General features: G+C 41.6%; 1 protein-coding gene across 6 annotated transcripts in view; it reads right to left on the reverse strand.

Moving 5' to 3' along the window:
• Positions 1-13,492: 13,492 nt before the first annotated feature.
• st3gal3a (ST3 beta-galactoside alpha-2,3-sialyltransferase 3a) overlaps positions 13,493-20,926 on the reverse strand; it is a 48,463-nt gene continuing 41,029 nt past the window's right edge. For all 6 annotated transcript variants that reach the window (XM_071486781.1, XM_071486780.1, XM_071486779.1 and 3 more), the window contains one exon: positions 13,493-16,128. In XM_071486781.1, coding sequence (XP_071342882.1) covers positions 16,024-16,128 — 105 coding nt within the window. In that variant the 3' untranslated portion in view covers positions 13,493-16,023. The remainder of the gene's footprint in view (positions 16,129-20,926) is intronic.

Raw genomic sequence — 20,926 nt, forward strand, 5'->3', positions numbered from 1 at the left:
TCTGCCCAGGTGCTGACAGTAAATCCAGGTGTCTTCAGCAGTGATGCCCAGATTGGCCAAACAAAGTGACATCCCATTACAACTGACACAACAACAGTAAACAAGATGCAGAAAAACAAACTCTAGTTGGTGCATTCAGATATAAAACCGATGGATAAACCAGTAAAGAAACAAGAAAAGATTTCACAGCAGAAACGAAAATAAAATGCACAAACTAACAGAGCAGGGAAATTACTTAAAATATTATAGAGAGGATTGTAGAAATAAAGGATAACAATAAATGTCGTGTAGCAAACTGGGAAGTCACAAAGTGGTTCAACACACTCAGACAACTGTATATAAAAATACACAATTATATGACATGTGGCACCAGTGCTTTGTTTTTAATAGTCTATATCCAAAATGTTCCAGTTTGAACAGACAGTGGAAACAAGAAAGAACCAAAACCTCATGAGAGGGTCCAGGTTTACAGGAAAGCCCAGGTCACAGGTCATCATGGACTATTAGACTTGTCTCTATCACACACCAAACTGAACCTGGTGGGTGTAGAATTCAACGTTTGGATGATAAGTCATTACTTTTCTCACATTTGGAAAGATGTATATACTCCATTTACTTGGATCTTGTCCTGCATCCCAACATCATCCTCATTACATGCTGACTGTGTAGACCTAAGCAGACTAAAAGGACTTCTTTCTAGTGTGGTACATCTTGTTCCTCAGTTGCACTGTGGAAATTAAAGAACCTCCACAACTAGAAATATAGAAATAAAATTGAAACTGGCAACAGCTGAACTTGCAGCTCACATTATAATATTGTTGTATATTAACTGTCAGTACAGCTGCACCAGCTTCGTACACAAACTCTTAGATCTTGCACATGGAACCTGTGCAGTTTTTTGCAGTAAGAAAGAAGATATAGAAATGTAGAGGATCTCTCCAGGTTGTGCCTGAGGTTAGTATCTGGAGGTGCTGCTTACTGGAGCTGATTGTCAGCCCAAATCTGGCCAGGTTTGCATCCTTGTTTGATCTTGATGGCCTTCAAAATGCAGCACTGGTGTATCAGTCACCAACAACACATTAAGTCACATCCACTGATGTGCTACATATTCCAGTTCTTAAAAAGTTAATGTTTCTTTGAATATGGGTCTGTGGTGTGTCATAGATACAGGCAGTAATTTATACTAGCACTGGGAGTTCAAACATATAGAAAACATCTGCTTTCACATCTGCAAACTGCCCCCTCTCAACTGTATCTATGTATGTGTGAGAGAGAGAGAGGACGCAGCAGTAAATCTCCTTTTGTGTTTCTGTCTATCAGAGATATAGAAATGTAGAAAACAGATACAACGCTAGAGGCTATTTGTAAAACTTCAGAATAGACAGAGACATGGCGCTGAACATGTCATGACCCTGGGTTTTAGAGGGGTGGGTTTGAGTCGCTGCCAAGGTGGAGGAGGAGCTGAGCCTTTTGAAGAAGTGGATCAGACCATGAATTCGAACCTCAAACTGCTGTAGAGATTTAAACAGACTGTTTTCACCTACAGTGGGGCAAAAAGGTATTTAGTCAGCCACCAATTGTGCAAGTTTTCCCACTTAAAAAGATGAGAGAGGCCTGTAATTTTCATCATAGGTACACTTCAACTATGAGAGACAGAATGGGGGGAAAGAATCCAGGAAATCACATTGTAGGATTTTTAATGAATTAATTGGTAAATTCCTCAGTAAAATAAGTATTTGGTCACCTACACGTCAAGTTTTTGAACTATAGGATCCCCGTTTTCTAAAAAATATGAAAAATACTGTACTAAGATGGAATAGTTACAAGCTTTGAAAACTAAAAAAACAGCATAAAATGAAATAGAACTTACAACGGTATGCCCATGGTTACAAGGTTAAGAGAAAAGCCAGCACAAATCCTCTTAATTCCTACTATGCCAGCTTTCTGTTTGCAGATATTGATAGTACTGACCTATTGGGAGCTGCACACACCTCTCACCACACTGTCTCATTGTGACTGCACAAACAAGTTGCCACGTAGCTGTTGATGAGTCCAATCGTAATCAGCTGGCAAGTCTTACTACAGCTGATCAGTGGAACTTTGCTTATCTGGAGGGTAAGCTGTGGAGAAAAAACTTGACGTGCTAGAAAAAACTGACTGCAATTTTGGAATCAGCATGCCAATTTTACTTTTAATCAGCATAAAAATCTAACTCAACAGAAATTTTTTTTCAAATTGTTCCCCAGTGTAATCTCCCTCGATCTGGGGCTCTACGCAAAATCTCACCCTGTGGGGTCGAAATGATCACAAGAACGGTGAGCAAAAATCCCAGAACCACACGGGGGGACCTAGTGAATGACCTGCAGAGAGCTGGGACCAAAGTAACAAAGGCTACCATCAGTAACACACTACACCGCCAGGGACTCAAATCCTGCAGTGCCAGACGTGTCCCCCTGCTTAAGCCAGTGCATGTCCAGGCCCGTCTGAAGTTTGCTAGAGAGCATTTGGATGATCCAGAAGAGGATTGGGAGAATGTCATATGGTCAGATGAAACCAAAATAGAACTTTTTGGTAGAAACTCAACTTGTCGTGCTTGGAGGAGAAAGAACGCTGAGTTGCATCCAAAGAACACCATACCTACTGTGAAGCATGGGGGTGGAAACATCGTGCTTTGGGGCTGTTTTTCTGCAGAGGGACCAGGACGACTGATCCGTGTAAAGGAAAGAATGAATGGGGCCATGTATCGTGAGATTTTGAGTGAAAACCTCCTTCCATCAGCAAGGGCATTGAAGATGAAACGTGGCTGGGTCTTTCAGCATGACAATGATCCCAAACGCACCGCCCGGGCAACGAAGGAGTTACAGGCCTCTCTCATCTTTTTAAGTGGGAGAACTTGCACAATTGGTGGCTGACTAAATACTTTTTTGTATGTGTGTGTGTTTTAACTGTTTGATGGGGCCTGTGAATAACACAATCCCACCTGAGAAAATAAAGGTTAGAAGAAACTATCAGGTGAAATTAGGTTTAAAAATGTTTGTGATGAACTTGAACTGATGTGAAGCATTAAAGTTACACTCATACTTTCTCACCATAACACACTGGGCCTCATGCAAGAACACTTCTTCTTCTATTTCTTTTTTCTTGTAAATAGTTGTATAAGCTGGACTCAGCCTTGGACCGTGTGTGGATGCAGACCAGAGGCTTAGAGCTACACCTTTTGTGATGGTTCAGGTGTGTGTGGTTCAGGGAAGAGGAGGAGCTTCAATACACTGAGCCTCACCTCCATTACAGCAAATCAGCTACTTTCATTACATGTATCCTTCTTACTAAAGGAGGCAGAGGAAGAACTGAACATAAGACACTGAGCAGAGAGAGCAGGAGAGAGGAAGGGAGAGAGAGAAGTCATCAGAAAGGAGGCTTCGTACTAACAGCTCTGACCAGTTCTACATATCAAACAGAGGGAGTTCAACATAAAGACCTGCCTCTGAGAAAAGTCTGTGACATTCTGGAGCTGGAACTAAATAAAAGAGGAATTATTGTGGATCCAGACGGAGGCTGTGCTCTGTGTGAGAGACACATTAAGACAGATAGTCTGTCTCAGAGCAGTTGTCCTGATAGCTCACCTGGCAGAGTGTGTGCCATTTGGGCTTAGCCTTTAGCCTGGGTTTGAGTCCAGTCTGGGACCCTTTGCTGCATGTAATCCTCCCTTTCTCTCTCCCCACTTTTCCCGTCTCTCACTCTGATTGTCATAAAGGCAAAAGCCTAAAAAAATAACTTAAAAAAAGACAGATAGTAACTTTCTCTCTGACTGATCATTTTACAGTAAATCCAGCGGAAATCTCAGCTCACCCTTTGTCTTTAATTTATGAGTTTGGTGATTTTGTCAAAATCATGATTTCACCATATGCGGTCAGGACATACTAGCTTTTGACCTAGTCGTGTTTGTATTTTATTTAATTAGTTAGATGTCAGCAAAAGGTAACAAGTAACAGCCCCGGTAGCTCACCTGGTAGAGTGCATGTCATTTGGGCTAAGTCCTTGCTGCAGCAACCTGGGTTCCAGTGCGTGTCACCCTTTTTCTCTCTCCCTGATTTTCCTGTCTCTCGCTGTCATAAAGGCAAAAGTCTGAAAAAGCAACTTAAAAGAAAGACAGACAGACTTTCTCTTCTAACTTTCTCTCTGATCATTTTACATTAAATCCAGCTGAAGTCAGCTCAGTCTTTGTCTGTCATTTAGGTGTTTGGTGATTTTGTCAGATGACGCCAGGACTTGACCATAGAGACCATCCAGACGTGTACTCGGTTTTGACCTCGTCTTGTTTCTCAATAATTTATGCCATTGATTATGTTGTAAACTATGATAATGGACAGGTCACCAGTCTCTCACAGGGCTGACACATAAATCATAGCTACATCACCAAACATTTATTAAGAGTTGCCCTGTTACCTGCCTGTCACCTGTTTGGACTGGCTAGGAAACAGGAGCACCTGGGGGACAGGGAGAAAATGAAAACTCCTCAGACAGGTATTTGCTGGTCAGGTGGTTTATACCCAGAGATGGTGTTGATGGAGGCAACAGTAGGAACCTCTGCACCACCACTACCCTCAGCTTAAGAAGGACTGTATTACATTCCAGTAAGTAGCAACAGCTCATGTGTTGTTCATCACAGTGTGACATTAGTTGGTCAAGAAACATTTGCAAGAATCCCTCTGAGACGAACTTCATGACAGTTAAGAGAAATGCATGGATTCAATCTGCAGGAGCCCCCACATGTTCCTTTTCACAGGGGGCTGTGCTGTGGCTTTACTCAGTGCAGAGGCACTGTCAGTGGGAATAAAGGACAATGCAACCTGAGCCTGTACAGCCACACTCTGCTGCAGAGCAGAACTCTGCTCCAGGATTAATTAAAACAAAATAATGGTCTGGGACGATGGGCTGGGGTCAGGTTCCACAGATGAAAAGGAAGCGAACAAGATGAAAACCTCACCTGTAATCGGAGGCGAGCTGGCCATAGCAGCTGAAATGTGGACGCTGTCCCTCTCTGTCCTTACCAAGCTCATGTTGTCATCCTGAGGCCACCTACATAGTAGTGAGGAGCTTCTGTTTGTGTGCACTCACCCAATGACCCCCACCCCCCTACCCCCAACACACAGTGTGAGAACACGTCCAGGTCAAGGATCCTCTTTTAATAAAGGCCACCTGCTTCTTCTGTCCATAGCAAAGCTGTGTGAGCTCTTACTTTCTAAATCTGTGTTCTAGTCACTGCAGTGCACAACCAGGATGAAGGCTGGAGTAACACTCTGTGAGTGTGTTTACTTCACATTTGTAGCATGTTCAGCTCTGACAGGTTCTGTTTGCACTTTGCAAGCAGTGAAAACCAACAATAAGTTAAGCCCCTCCCTGGAGGCACTGTATGTAAGGTGAACATTGTGACATTTTGATTGTTGGACTAAAGACTGTGTGTAAATCTGTAGTGATGGACCCACAGAGAGTTCCCCTCAGCACCATGTGGCATCTTTGTTTATGTAAATTCACTTCACAACTTCATGCTACCAAGTGGAGAACATGGTGCAGTATTTAGCTAAAGAGATGGATATTTTTCTAAAGGTGCTCTCACTGCTGCACTTTTTAGTCCAGTTAAATGAAACCCTGGTTCGTTTTCCCCCTTGGTGCAATTTGTCTGGGCAGGTGTAAAAACAGTAATGGCACTTGGATGCGGACCAAAACAATTGCACCAAGAACCTTCTGAGGAGGTGGCCTCGGTCCAGTCCTAATCGAACTCTGCAGCATTTTTTTTTTTTTTGGTGTGAAAGAGATCTGAACTCAGTCCGATCCCACAAGCAGGTGAACTCACAAGTTCCATAAACGAAAATACAGTAAATTCAAACAGATGGCAAGAAGAGACTTCTAACATATCCCGCCTGCCAGTCATGTCTTTAGTTTGACGTGTTGATGGTTAGCATGTCATTGTACATCCTCAACATTAGCTCCTCCCTTCTCAAACGTCCTCACAGACTCACAATCTGTGCAGCATCATGACAACGTAAACTGCAGAAGATACATGTTACGAGGAAAACCATTTCAGACTCTGATCCATGTTGCATAGGATGTCACAGTGCAGAATGCAGGACCTTCCTCCTGTGTTTCCTGTCCTGCTCCCACCAGACAATAAGCACAGTGAGCGTTCTCAGGTGGTTTGTAGTGATGGGTTTTGGTTCACTTGAACTTTTCTCTGTGTGAAAAGCAAAGCAAGCAAGTTTACAAACTTGTCAGCTGTACCGGACCAGAGCAAATGAACTGTGGGTGTGAAAACAGCCTGAGGTGTTGATGGAGACCAAACCAGGACTATTGTATATGGTGAATGTTAGCAAACGGTTTCCAAACACTCCAAATGAACGTTACTGTTGCTCCATGTGGTCTGGATGCATCAGTCGGTAACTTTTTGCTAACACATTACATGAACTTGATAAGGTGATAATATGTCACTGTTGTGTTTACAGCTTGTGGCAAGCAGCAAAAAAATCACTGAATGTAGCTTAACCTCCCTGTACCATGCTGCTTTATTACAAACTCCACTGCCTGTACCCATCACTGTGTTGTGCATGATTGAGTCAATACATTGGCTCACACTGGTCTATAATGGTGTTTTTTATCCCTCACTTGATGTTTCAAAGAAGCCTGAGAACTACTGTTCACAAGTGTTTCTCTTCTTTCACTTCCTAAGGTTTGTATTTAGAAGAGCTGTCCTGTCTGCCTGTCCTTCTCCTTCTGACTGGAACATGCTTGAGTCTGGAAAAACTTTAGCTTTACGAAGGCAACTGGACGTGGCTGAGGTTCCTGAAGAAGCGTCACCTCTCATTTGAAAGGTTTCGTCAGATCTCACAGACTGTCATCAGCTGTGGACAGTAAGTACATTTACTGTACTTCAGTGTATTTTTTCCAGTATCTGTACTTTACATGAGGATTATATTTTTGTAAAGTTGTGACTTTTACTCCACTACACCTGAAGACAAATATTGGACTTTTGACTCCACCACATTTCTATGAAGTACTCTTACTTTGAAGCAGCGCTTATAGCTTATAGAGGAATTTATTTTATTTTATTTTGAAAAACGTGATGGACCATACACTGTGTTCATCACAGGAGAAAAACCAATCACAGTCAGTCATGTCTGAACCTGTCAGTGTCCTGACGATGCTTCGTCAGATGAAGATGAGGCAGAAGATTCTTCACCAGAGACCACGACCTGATCTGAGGTCTGTGTCTGAAGTTTTAGAAATAAAGAAATAAAATGTTTGCTGTGTTCATGACCAAACTTCATCACTGTCTACAAAAACTCATCCGACTTGAGAAAACACGTTGAGGTATGTAACGTTTACAGCTTGTAGCAGTTGTCTTTTTTATGCTGTGGTTGGTCAAATTACTTTTTATGTATTTCTTAAGGATTTACCATCAATTTGTTGTACTTGGACCAGGTCCTGTGCAAATCCATTGCTAACACATAGCCTACTGATAGTTAGCTAATGAAAATACAAAGTTAACATTACTAACGTCCTTCTACAAGGTTTTCATTCTACAGGTTCTACAAGTTGTTGTTTCAGTCATTAGGTCCTGTAAATACACAAAGGAACAATGCAACAACATACTGACATAAAAATGTAGTTTTGAATACTCAAGTATTTTTAAAAGCAAGTACTCCAGTACTTTAACTCAAGTAAAGATCCGACTGAACAGTCAGTATTATTATGTAATATTTGACCAGGAGGATCTGTACCGTGACTCCACTAAAGACTTTGTCCTCCTCTGCTGGTGGAGCACTCCAAACATTTAACTTCTTATGGGGTCGTTAACACCTCGTGAGTCGTTGACCCACGAGTCCATCATGAATCGTTAGGATCACGCATGGATTCTGGCTGCACAATAGGAAAAATAAAATCATATTGTGATTATTTTGGCAGATATTGCGATATGTGATACGATTTCAGTCGGAATGATTGTTTTAGCTTTTTCATCTTCACCTAAAATTTTAAAAAATGATAATGATGCTATTTTTGTTGGGGCTTGTACCAAACAAGCATTCTCCCTTACATGTGGAGAATATGATTTTTAGGCCAGGGCGTCTCTGTAGCATCACTATGCATAGGGTGCTAACAATGCACAACAATGTTGTGACAAATTTTACCGTTATCAAAAAAAAATTGAAGCGCCTGCAATTTTTTTGCAGCTCCTGTGATTTGGATATTGCTTTTGGCCATATTGCGATTTTGATGATATTTTGATTTATTGTGCAGCCCTAGTGTGGATGGGCGTTCAGCTGTCAACACTGCCTCGTATGTGGTGTCATAGACCACCTCCCCTGTTTAGTGATGGTTGTTCCAGTTTGATGGAGATGTAGATTGCAGTCCTGAAATGAGTGTCTCTTTGGGGTTTGGGGATATGGGCCTGAAGTGCATAGGATGCAGAGTTTGTCAGATACTCCAGCAATGTAAAGAACGACAGTGTTGCTTCGTTCATTGTTGTTTTCTTCTCTGTCTGGTCTGTATCTGTCCGGGTAACCACATGTTTCAAGTGCTTTCCTGGTGTCTTTCCCTCCTTCCTCTGTCCTCGTGATAACCCTCAGCTTGTGTTCCAGTAGGTGAATATTGATCTGTGTGGGGGTGGTGTTTAGCTCAGTGGGTAGAGCACCCGCCCCATGTGTTGAGGCTATAATCCTCACTGCAGGCGGCCCCGGTCCTCCCCATTTCCTGTCTCTCTCAACTGCCCTATCCAATAAAGGCATGAAAAAGCCAAAAAAAAAAAAAAAAAAAAAAAATTGATCTGTGTGTGGGGGTTTTCTGTACACTTATGTTGAAGCTTCTCTGGTTAGTACCAGTCCCACTCAGGTGTGACTCTGGTCTGTTACAAGATTGAACCCTGACCCCTTTTGCAGAGTCTTACAGAGTCTTTGCACAGAGTGACACAGGCCTAATGGGGGAGTAATCACACTGTCCATTGCATCACTGAGATACACTGTTCCCTCCCTGTTAGTTTTCATGTACTAACACTGAGTTCTTCTTTTAGTACTTCAGCCACTGCAGAGCTTCTGTGTGAGGGCACATGTTGCCTGTAGCAAGAGCAGCTCAATCCTTAAAGCTGCGTGTTGGATCAAGTTTCAACACATACACAGTGAAAATAAATACAGTCATGTGGGAGTTACAAAAGGTTCCCACAGGTCAGTTTTTCAGTGCACAGAGGGACCTTCCTTCCTCTTTTCTGCTGATGTCAATATTAGCTTCAAAGCTGGAAATCACCGTGGTGTATTTTGAAGATTATTTTAATAATCAGCTACCTCCCATGGGGCATCTTCATATATTTTGTACATGCAAAACATGGGTCAAAATGATAACGTGAGTGATGCTGTGAGGGGGGAAGGATGAATGCTTGCAAGAAACCATATTTGGGGGAGAAGGTGGGGCTGAGGAGGAGTGAGGGGAGGAGCTGACCTGCTCTGTACTCTCTCCTGATGGTCAGGCAGGTCACTGTGTGTAGTACAGTCTGTCAATCACACAGTAGCCCCGCCCTAATGCATACCTTCTTCTGGTCTATTTTCCTCTGAATGGAGCATAATTTAAAAAATGAACATCATGTTGTAATGAAGAAGACATGAAACTAGGGACTGAGACCATAAACTCATCAGGAAAACCTTTACTGAGGTAATAAATCAGTGAGAGGTAGAGACATTTTCCCATAGACTTCAATACAATCAGACTTCTTTTTACAACCAGTGGAGTCGCCCCTGATGGTCATTAGATAGAATGAAGGTTTAAGGCTCTTCAGCACCAGCTCCACTTCTCAGACCTGGAGTCAGTCCCACAGTCAGACTCCAAGTGATGCCAGACCAGCGCAAAACTCAGACCCTGGGGGAGGGTCTCCACCCCCTAGAAAGGTAAGTGTTTTTAAGATTTAGTCATATGTAATTACAATTTCCTGTTATTCCTGGGTCTCTTCTCCTTCATTTCTTGGATGCACAGTGGAGATACTCTGTGGACAGGCTCTCTACAGTTTTACATCTGAACTTAGGTTGTGTTTCACTTAGACTTTCTCCCCCAACAAGACTGAGTCCACAGCCTTGAGGCTCTGTGAGGCTGAACTCAGGCTTTCACAGCTGGCACAGATGATAGGTAAGATGCCAGGGCTGGGCCAGTTGACTTCAACACTACATGGGGGTAAAACCATCAACTGTTGTGCGTAACGCTTGTTTTCATTGCTGACACCCCACATCTGTCTGTCAGGTCGCACCATTATTGATCAGATACTGTGCTAACCCAGCTTCATGGGCTTGATTTTTAAACTCCAAATAAAGTTATTTTGAATAAAACATTATGAGAAAAAAAAGTCATAATATTTTGAGACAAAAGTTGTATAATTATTACAAAAATTAGAAATGCCAAGTATTGAGAGAAAAAAAACATAATTTTTAGGAATATTACCAGCAACCAATAAAAAAACGGGTGAAAAGACAGTTGCTGGCAGCCTGAGCCTGATTCTAGCAGCTGCTGTTTGTCTGTCTAACAGTAGAAAAGACACAGTTTCTTCCACAATCTTTTCAATGTCCTGATGCTTATGATAATTTGATGTTGATGTGCCAAAAGATGAAGTATCTTTGTGAAACCTATGTTAAAGTGGAACTTCCCAGGGTGCACCACACACCTCGTTTTAAAGTATGGTTAATGCTGCTGCTCTTCTATATCCCCTCTACAACAACACGTTACCTGAAAATTATGACTTTATTCTCAAAATTTCAGATTTTTTTCCCTAATTCTCTGTTGTAGTTAGGCTCCTGTAATTCAGCTGTGGGACCTGGTTAGATATTTGACTCACCTGGCAGTCTACACATCCTCTCTAATTTAATAGTCTCATCACATATGATTATTAACTGAGCTGATTACAACCTGCTACATCATAGTGCCATCTGATATTACTGAGCTGGATGTCTGTCTGATGCTACTGATGATATTGTTCATGAAGTCAGTCTAACATGTGATCATGTGATCACAGTTCACTGATGTGAGTAAACTTGTCACTGCGGGAACAGTGGTCACACAACCTTTGAAATGAGCCGAGAGTGTTCCTCAGAGTGGCAGCAGTGGCTCTACCCCCCCCCCCCCACCCCCCCCCACCCCCCACCCCCACCCTTCAGACTGTGCAGGACACAAACACATTGCTGCTCACATTCACAGGAACTTGGTGGTATTCAGGTCGTTAGAGACTGTACACACCTGAAACATCTGATGATGTCTGATAATTGATGTCAGTAACCTATAAAGTTTGTTAACACTGGTTTGGTGTAGAAATCCCCTTAAATATCACTCACAAGACAGTAATCTGACCACAGTTCAATATCTGATCACTGCTCACTGCTGTGAAAAGACTCAAATAAAGAGGCAGAGGAAACACAATGCTCAGTGAAACTGTATTCTCTGTCTTTACCAGAAATAATGTGGGACTCTGTGATCACTGTTTAATTTGGTGTTCTCTCTGATCATTAACATTAAGTTGTTTTTTTTTTTTTTTGGAGAAAATAAGAAGCTCTTCCAGCTTTTCCTCTATCACTTCAGTGGGGACTCTGAAATGAGAAATACTAGCAGCAACTGGTTTCACTTAGCTTGTTTGTCCTCACTCAGTGGTAATTACACTGAGTGTAAAACAGATGCCTTTTAAAACAGCTCTGACCTTTAATTGACTCAGCACACAATGCCTCACTGCAGCCTTCATGTTTACCTCCATTCTCTCATAAACATCTGGCGACTGCTCGAGCCTGTGACAGTGCGACTCCAACCATACGTGCACAAAAATGTTTGTCTTACAAGTTACTCGATCTGTTGTTGAAATCTCAAAAATAATAATAAAAATCTGCCGAGAATATTTTCTGTTTCTAATACAAATAAATGTTCAAAGATTTTCTAGAACCAAATGTAACCTTCTTGACTTCAGTGCAGAGATCACAGACTGGGCTTTATGTCAGAACGTGTTCACTGCATTCGGAAAGTATTCAGACCCCTTCACTTCCTCCAAAGTTTATGTTGCTGCTGCCTGTTATGTCCATGCTCCTTGTGATACAAGTTCCACGGCCCTTGACCTTCCCCCTCCCTCCTCCAGGAGTCTGGTCTCAAACTGTAAAATAACATCCATCACAGTTTACAGAGCCACTTCTTGCGTCACCACTGACCCACTGTACTTACACTCTGCACACTGATGTCCTGTACTGTGAGAGATTATTTGTGACAGTTCAGGTGTGTGAAGATAATTTGGACAAATTGTTGGTTTGTCTTCATCCTCTTTGATCGGCTGACTGCTCCTTTCTCATCCCGCCTGACTTCTTTTTATGCTGTTATATTTGTATCCTGTTTCTGTAAGGGACTGACATAAACAGCTCAACAACTGAAAGAAAAGAGTACAAATGAACGATAATCAATGATGCTACCAGAAACTGGATTGGAGACTAAACAGCCAATAAGAAATGATCTAATCCACTTTGCAGATTGGCTCAAATTAAGCAGGAGTGGAGTCAAATGGAGAGTGCTCGGGGCAAAGGACTGAGTGACAGGGGTCATTATTCTGCACCTATGCCCATAAAAGCAAACATGCAAATACATTTACACAGAACAGAATTATTCTTTACTCAGATTAAAGAAGCTATAGTTTTGCGGTTGCTACATCGCTAACATTACCAAGAGTATTTTTACCAGTTGAGAGAAAATGTTGTGAGTTCAGCATCAAACTTTGTTCCTTTACTCACCAACAGCTGTCTTCAGAGGTGGAGAGCAACAGCAACGTTAACTCTTCTCTCCATCACTTCTTCTACTGAAGTTAGCATGCTAACCAGCTAGCTTCAGTCCGTGACTCACTGTAACCTCTAATCAGCCCTGAAGACGTAGCTGCTCAGAGAACACAGTAAAACTTTTTGTCTTGTAAATGCAACAGTGGCAAAGCTCTTGTCAAGCGACAATCCCCACCAACAAACCACAACAAACAACCCCAATGTTTGCATTACAATATTTTTCCAGAACATAATTTGTATGATTTTTTGCCTCATCATAAGTTATTAGAGATGTCATTGTGTTCCCAGGTTTTAGCTATTACAAGACTTAATGAGTGCTGTGTCATCATTACTGACAGAAACAACAGAAACACACAAAATAAGACATGTTGCCAAAAACAGGAATTATTCTCGAGGGGAGAGATCTAAGTCGGCATGTCAACCTCAGCTGGACTGTGTACCACATGAGAATGTGACTGTGTAGATGTGGCTGTTGTTTAAATATGTGGTACACTCACTGCTCTGCTGTTACTGTCAGCACACATTTAAATGAACAAAGTAAATTCACCATTATATTAAAAATTCCTTTTTGTTTCTGCAAAACACTTCAGCATGTGAAAGAGATGATTTTAATATGCCTCAAACTATTTTTATATTTCAATGCAACTTGTTAAAAACAACAGACGTAAAAATACAGCAGCCGTATATCTTTATTTTTTCAATGTGTACACTGAACAACCTACAATAAATATATGAATACTTTGGCTTGAGCTTCTGACTCATCCAGTCTGTGAACACCTACAGTGAGGTGAGCAGAGACTACACAGGCCAGAGTGTGTAAAGCAACACAAACACACACATACAGACTTTACAACACAGTTTGGTAACACAAGTGAGATAAATTGTGAAGCTCAGTGAGAGTAACACTGCTCATGATTGATGTCTGGAGGCCTGAGATAGCAGCCAGGTGAAGTGACTGAAACATTTTGGTGTTCGACTGAGAAATAAATAATCACACAGAGGTGTTCTGCTGTTATTGATGGCCAGCAAATGATTCAATACAAGTCAACTCAGGCCTGGCCCCTGTTCCTCAGATGAGGTGTAACTACAGTAATCCAGGAAGTAGTTTGACCCTACATTGTTTACACCTGTGTCCAACAGTCTCGCTCCCCGCATTTGTTGGCTCGTTGCTACGTATCTTGGCGCTTCACCATCACATGCAGATCAGTGGAGTAGTGTTGGCATTGGCAGGAACATCTGAAATGATCTTGTTCATTTTCCTTCTGTCAGCTTGGTTCTTTGAACACTGTGATCAGATCACTCTCCCTCCTCGTCACCATGTTAGCAGCTGTGTGTGGAGAAGCTGTCTGTGTGGAACAGGGCAGAACATGTGACAACTCTAGAGGCTGATGCTCATTTTGCTCCTTGTGTCCTCTGTCGGGTCAGGAGTTTTCAGGCTGATGTAGTGATGCATCATCCTGGCTTCAGGGATTTGATTTGTCAATCTACCATACAGTTACTTTGAATGACAGTGTGCAGTTTTTTTGACTACAATCAGTTCTCATGTGATTGGCTGAGCGCTGATCTAATGATTGTACAGGATAGTAGCTGCACATGTATATGCATTTTGTGTTTATTATGGAAATTAAATTGTGTTGCCCACACTAACAGATCTTAATTATGTCCTACACACTCTCATCTAAAATCACAATTAAAGCTCTATTTTTATATTGATGACTATAATGACAGAAATCATCTGTATATGAAGCTGACTGACAACACTGGCTGATGCGATAGGAAGATAATCTGATTATTTAATCCTTGCGTGAAATCAAAGCTATGCCTGTCAATCTGGACGACTACAGAGATGTTTCTCAATACACAGCACACTACTGAGGAAGAGCCCAGAGCCTCTACTACTGCACTTAAGCATGTTCGTCTCCTTAACTAACTTGTCTTGGCAGCAGTGACAGTCAGCAGTATGATCCCAGACACAGGTCACATGTTGAAGACTCAGTGAGGTCACCCCTCACGCCCACTGGATGTAGCTACATTTGGTTGCACCACTGCTTTGTCAACATCTTCAGCAGACACATTTCACTACTGCTTCAAGCTGTTCTGCTAGTATTTTTAGTTTCAGTTTGCAGCTTGTTAATGATTGATAACACAAACTTACTGGCTTGATTACTAACAATTACTGTACTATAATCACATTGTCCTATTTCTATTTCCTGTATTTTCTGATTGGTAAATCTTCTCTCCTGCTTTACAATGAACAAGACACAAACAAACAAAAAAACGAGCTGTTTGTTGTTTTCTTTGTTTGTAAAGACCACGTTTGTAACAAATTAAATAAATTATATACTATATACCATATATATTATATACCAATTTTAAGTCAATTGTCATTTATAAACATCCAGAAGTGAATTTCAGGCTTCAGAGATGTGACCTGCTCCAGTTGTATTACAAGTGAAAATGCACATCCAGTAGACACAGCATCTGTGTGATGAGACGGACCATGCTGCTGCTGCTGCTGCTGCTGAGGAAGCTCTGATTAGCTTGTGTTGCTCGGCTCTCTAGCTTCATATTGACTCTGATCCACTAAACAAAACAAGCTCTGATAACATGTTTACCCTCTGGTGTCAGAGACAGGTCCAGGACGGCTGACTTGTGTCATGTAGCGTGTACCCTGTTCAACACAGAGACTGAAAGATATAAATCAGTGACTATAGGTTTGATGTAGATTACATTCAGATGTGTAAGCAGAAGGACACTTGTCGAGGTATTCTTGGCAGAGGCTCAATGATTAAACCCAACATCTTCATCTTCATCCTCTCCTCTCTCCAGCCTGCAGCAGTTCTAATAAGAGAGCAGTCTGGTCCAGGTGCTGGTTTGATCCCCAAACTAGTGACATACCCCTGAGCCAGGGCACCAGATCCAGGTTTACATACACTAACCTGAAACTAGGACCAGCTAAATACTGTGATACAATGCAGAGGCCAGCTGCAACATGTCAATGTGCAGCACTGTGCAGTGTGTCCTGGACAATAAGCCTCACACACAAACACAGTCTCTCTGCAGAGACCATGGTGTGTGACAGCTGCTGCTCTCTGCTGGGAACATGGCCTACAGAGCCTTGAGTGTCCCTCTTCAGGTGCTGGAGCAGGTGGGAGTGAGTACAGTGCTGCAGGCCAGGAGCCACGAAGCTGAGTGCGGACCATCAGCATCCTGCACCACAGATCCCGTTGGTCCAGTCCTGGATAACCCCAGCCTTCACCAGCTTCACCAGGAACTCCTTCTCTTTAGATATGTTGTGAGTCCAGGACTGCAAAGGAGACAGAGACACACAGAAGAGGGCGTTTGGTGCGGACAGCACGGTGCATGTTACAGCTAGGTTTCTACATTTCTTTCACTTATTTTTCATTTCATACTAAAAATAGATCTTGCATTTTCAACAAACTGAGAATAAAACTAGAATCACTGCCTTGTTTTTGTTTCCTCCACCAACCAGTCAAGTATCAGGAAATATGGTCAGTCTTAACAGTGTTACAGTGTTTAACAATGACCAGAGGTATATTTGTAGAACATTATGATGTCACAGTGAAGTTGACCTTTAACCTTTTGGATATAAACTGTCATCACTTCATTTTATCCTTACAGACATTTGTGTTTAATTGTGTCAGAATTAGTGTATGAATTATGTTATGGTCAAAACCATGATTTGTGAGGTCACAGTGATGTTGACCTTTGACCTTTGGTCACCAAAATCTAATCAGTTCATCCTTAAGTCTAAGTGTGCTTATATATGCTTATGTTGCCGAGTTTTTTTTTTTTACCAAATCCACACTGTATCCCCCCCCCCCCCCGGAGTATAGTTTGGGTTTATTTCTTTTTTTTCTCCTCTCCTCTTCACATGTCTCCCCCCCCTCTTTTTTTGCTACAGTCATCCAGTTATGTTATGTGTTGACGGGGTGATTGCTGTAATTTCGCTGCAATTGTACTTGTACTGTTACAGTGACAATAAAGCCATATCCTATCCTATCCTATCCTAAGTGAATGTTTGTGCTAAATCTTAAGAAAGTCTCTTTCACTATTTGTAGCCCAGTGTGGACTGGTTTTGTCACACACTGAGAATAAACAAGCAAAGACGCTGAACCTAGAACACGTTGTGGAGGACTTTCATTCAGACTGCTGAGTACAACAGAGTCGCTCTCTTTGTCCAGAGGTGTGTGTGTGTGCATGTGTGTGGGTGCATGCATGTGTGCCTGCATGCTCTTCGCAATGCATAAAATTGCAGCTCTCACTTTGCTTTGTGTGTGTGTGTCTGTGGGCTGCAGCTTCTGTAGAGTTTTTGTTGTTTATTTCCGGTGTAGAACTATAATAATCAGTTACAGTTACACTCAGGCTGCAGAATACCTGTATATGTTTAGAAAAGGAATTTATTGTTGTTTGGACATAATGATTCTGCGGCGTTCACACCTTCTAATGGCTTGATGTTCAACTACTCTACAGATGTTCTTTAATTTCACAGTTCTATCACACAACAGCTTTCACACAGCTGCGACACAGCTCATGGAGGCAGTGAAGGTACTTTAAACCCATTACCCATAGTTTGTGTCAAAACCACAGTCCTCTGAGTCATGATACACACATTTTTAAATTCAGCGTGCCTTACACTGTCCAAAGACATCTTTATCTCTCTGAACAAATGTCCAGACATCTGCTTGGAATCGAATCAGATCAGATCAGATCAGATCAGATCAGATCAGATCAGAGAAAAAGTTCCTTGTAACCAGAAGTTGCCTGAGACTCAACACATTAAGTTTTCACAGTGTCAGACTACTGGTCCAGAGCAACAGATGGTTTTTCACAGCTACTTCCATTTCGATGTAACACGTGGATCCATTAAGCTCTCACATTAATTAATCTTTTTTAGGACCTTTGTTCTCTCCTGCCTGTATTTTATTAGTTAAGAGCCAAGTACAAAATGTTGAGGCAACTCCAGCAGCCGCTCTCATAACAGCTACAGCTATTTAAAATTTACTCTTCACTTGACAACAGGTCAAACTGACATCTTGGTCTTAGCCAAGGATTGTTTGTGAGGGAGAACAAACACCACTTTGTATTATCTGTTTACCATCATCAGTATGTTGTTGTCATTGGACAGGACAAAAAAAGAGACAGTAGAGAGACAGATACTGGACCTGGACTCTCACCCTGCTCCAGATGGCTGTGAAATTTGTGATGGATATTCAGGGTTCTAAGGGGATGACTCAATAATATTGGTGACCTCTGACCTTTGCTAAGACTTCCTCTTGTGCATGTGTTATCAAAGTAATGAAGTCTGCTGAGCACATTCGTGCTCCTTCCATAATGTTTTAATGACCTCATGACCTTTGCTTGAGAACAGCACTCAGTCAAATTTTGTATTTTCATTATTCATACGATATGATATTCATAATTTCATTATGTAGTTAATACAATGATTATCGTTACATAGTAGGTGAGGCAGTGGCGAAGTGCAGGTTTCTGACACAACTTCACCTTCTTGGTGAAGGTGCATGGATGAAGGAAAATGAGACAGAAAAGAGATCAAAACTACAGCGACACAAACACACAACAAACACCAGAGCTTTGATATTAGACCGAAGTGTGTCTGCTGGTGGCTTTCCTCTGGAGCAGGGCAAGCAGTGCTGGACCAGTTAAAACTAGACACCAGTTAGAACGATACTGAAATGAAGTGGTATCTCTCCTTACATCTGATCTAAGAACAGCTTTGGCTCCCATAAAAGATCATTCAGCATTAATCATGTGATTCACTGCCCTCTTGTGGTGGCAGCAGGGTACTGTCTCTGGAAGCTAGCTTGACTTCCAGCCGTTGTATCTATAGTTTCTGTCATTTTCATGGATGCGACTGTGTCCTGGGACAAAGGCTGGAGATCTGCAAGCAGAGAGGACCGCATTTATTGGATGGTTGTGCATTGAGGATAATCCTGGGTTCTTTTCCATACGACTGGTTTCCACTATACGCATGTGCAGATACATGTGGAGAAGTCATAGTAGCGAGTAAACAAGCAATCAACAAGCACAGAATATCATAACAGGAGCAGAGCAGCTCCTTTCAGGAATAGATCAGTACGTAGGCTGTGTTTGTAGAGAGAGAGATCCCCAGTGAAACCACCAGTGAGCAAAACCTTTAACAAACTTTAACTTCAACAACCACAGAAGAGAAAAACTCACCAAATTCAATTAGAAAACTATTTTGGGATTAGCCAATGCAATCCTGAGAATACACTCCTCAAAAGTACTGAACTCGCCAATGTCCACAGTTTTCAGTAAAAACAGCAGCTAGGCCTCCTCCTCAACCAGAGATCCTGGGCGCACTGTCCATGGGACATGGTTCAGTCAAGGCCATGTTGTGTCCACATTTCGTCCAGGTTTCAGTGATAAACAAAATGTCCAGATCATTAGATGCAGAGAAGTTTCATTATACAATGAGCTAATATTAATGAACATCATCCTAATCAAAGGGATTGCAATGAAAGTTTATTATTGCACATAATCCTTGTCAGGTTGCTACCTTCAGATTGTAGATTGTAGATTTAAGAACAGGGGCACATTCCTTTGGGTTGAAGTTTATGTGAACAGGAATTAGTGAGCAAGGATGTGAATTACCAGTTTTAAATGGATGGATCAGTGAAAGTGTCAATACAGGGAGAAGGGGGGGCAAGCACCGGAGATGGTGTCAGGAGTGGAGACCGGATAGGGAGGTAGACTGGCAGACATTGTGTAAAAAATAAAAGACTATTGTTAATGTTAGTGTTTCTCAAAATGAAGATGTTTCTCTTAATTCCTTTTGTTTTTGTAGAGTCATCTACAACCTACTGGCACAATGAAAACCTGCAAAATGCTCCATCAGAGAAATGCTCTACTGGTTCTGATGCAAATCTACGTGAATATAAGAACAGTGATGTATTGAATGAAACACATGAACTCATCTTTTTTTTTTATTGTACCATCTTTTTGCATTTGTTCCTTTTATCAGTGCTGACAGTAGAGCTCTTGCTCCTCAAGCAAGGGCAAACAAACTAAAGGCTCGGATCAGATTTGTGACTAAGATATTATGGTTATAACAATCAAGAAGCAGCAGATGATCCATTGATCATATGAGTCAAGTAATGTTTAGTTGGGCTCTGATATTTAATTTATTGTTGTCCTGACCAGCAGGATATTCTTGAAGAGTCAGCATGGCTACTGTCATTTCACTGAGAACCCCCATCTCCATCTAGTTTTAATATTAGACCTGTATCTGGACACATTATCTGGACAAGGACATCTGATCACAGACCTCTGCATTAACACCTGGTATTAATACTGAAATAGGACACTCACAGTCTCATTTCCCCTCACATTGTGATCTTATCTCAGTATGCAAGGTTAGGGTCACAGGACAGCCGAAAGCATCTGTAGGCTGCTTTTAAGTTACTTTGCCAACCAGGCTTCTGTTACCTACACTGTAAGAAGGTAATCTGAACCAGTGGAGAAGTTTGCAATCAACTGCACAAAGCAGTTTAGTTCTTCACTATCTTAAGCCAAACTGTGGTACAATGAATTCTGGGTTTTTAAAAAAATGGCCGACTGAAGAACCTAATCCAATCACTCAGCTCCATTTTCTCCAGCAGGAAATGTTTGTGTTTTGGCAGAATTCAACAGTTACAAGGACATTTTACTTTACTATAACAATAAAGAGAAAAATCTGATTTGAAAAAAAAAAAAATCTGTAAAAACTCTTTCCCTTCTCATCACTTTCTCCATAACAATGTCAGCAAACTACAAATTATGAGCCATGTTTTCCTGTTTTTTATTGTTGGGTGCTACTGGTCAGCGCAGGTGCCACTATTACCATGGTAACAATGGTCTTAGGCCTGAGTCAGCCTGAGGGTAAGCTGTCCAAGGTTTTTGGCTTAAAATGAGTCAGTGTGTATTTATGTGAAACAGTCTGACTAACATTTGAGCAAAATAAAGACTGGACCAACACTACAGACCAGTCTAATAAACCTTTGTGCCAAACTTGCTAATCGCCTCGTTGCTCTAACTCCATACTTAGCACACAGGCACTCTCT

Source organism: Trachinotus anak, unplaced genomic scaffold (genome assembly GCF_046630095.1).
Source record: "Trachinotus anak isolate AG129_WGS33_773 ecotype Australia unplaced genomic scaffold, CSIRO_AGI_Tana_v1 ptg000010l, whole genome shotgun sequence".
Taxonomy (NCBI): Eukaryota; Metazoa; Chordata; class Actinopteri; order Carangiformes; family Carangidae; genus Trachinotus; species Trachinotus anak.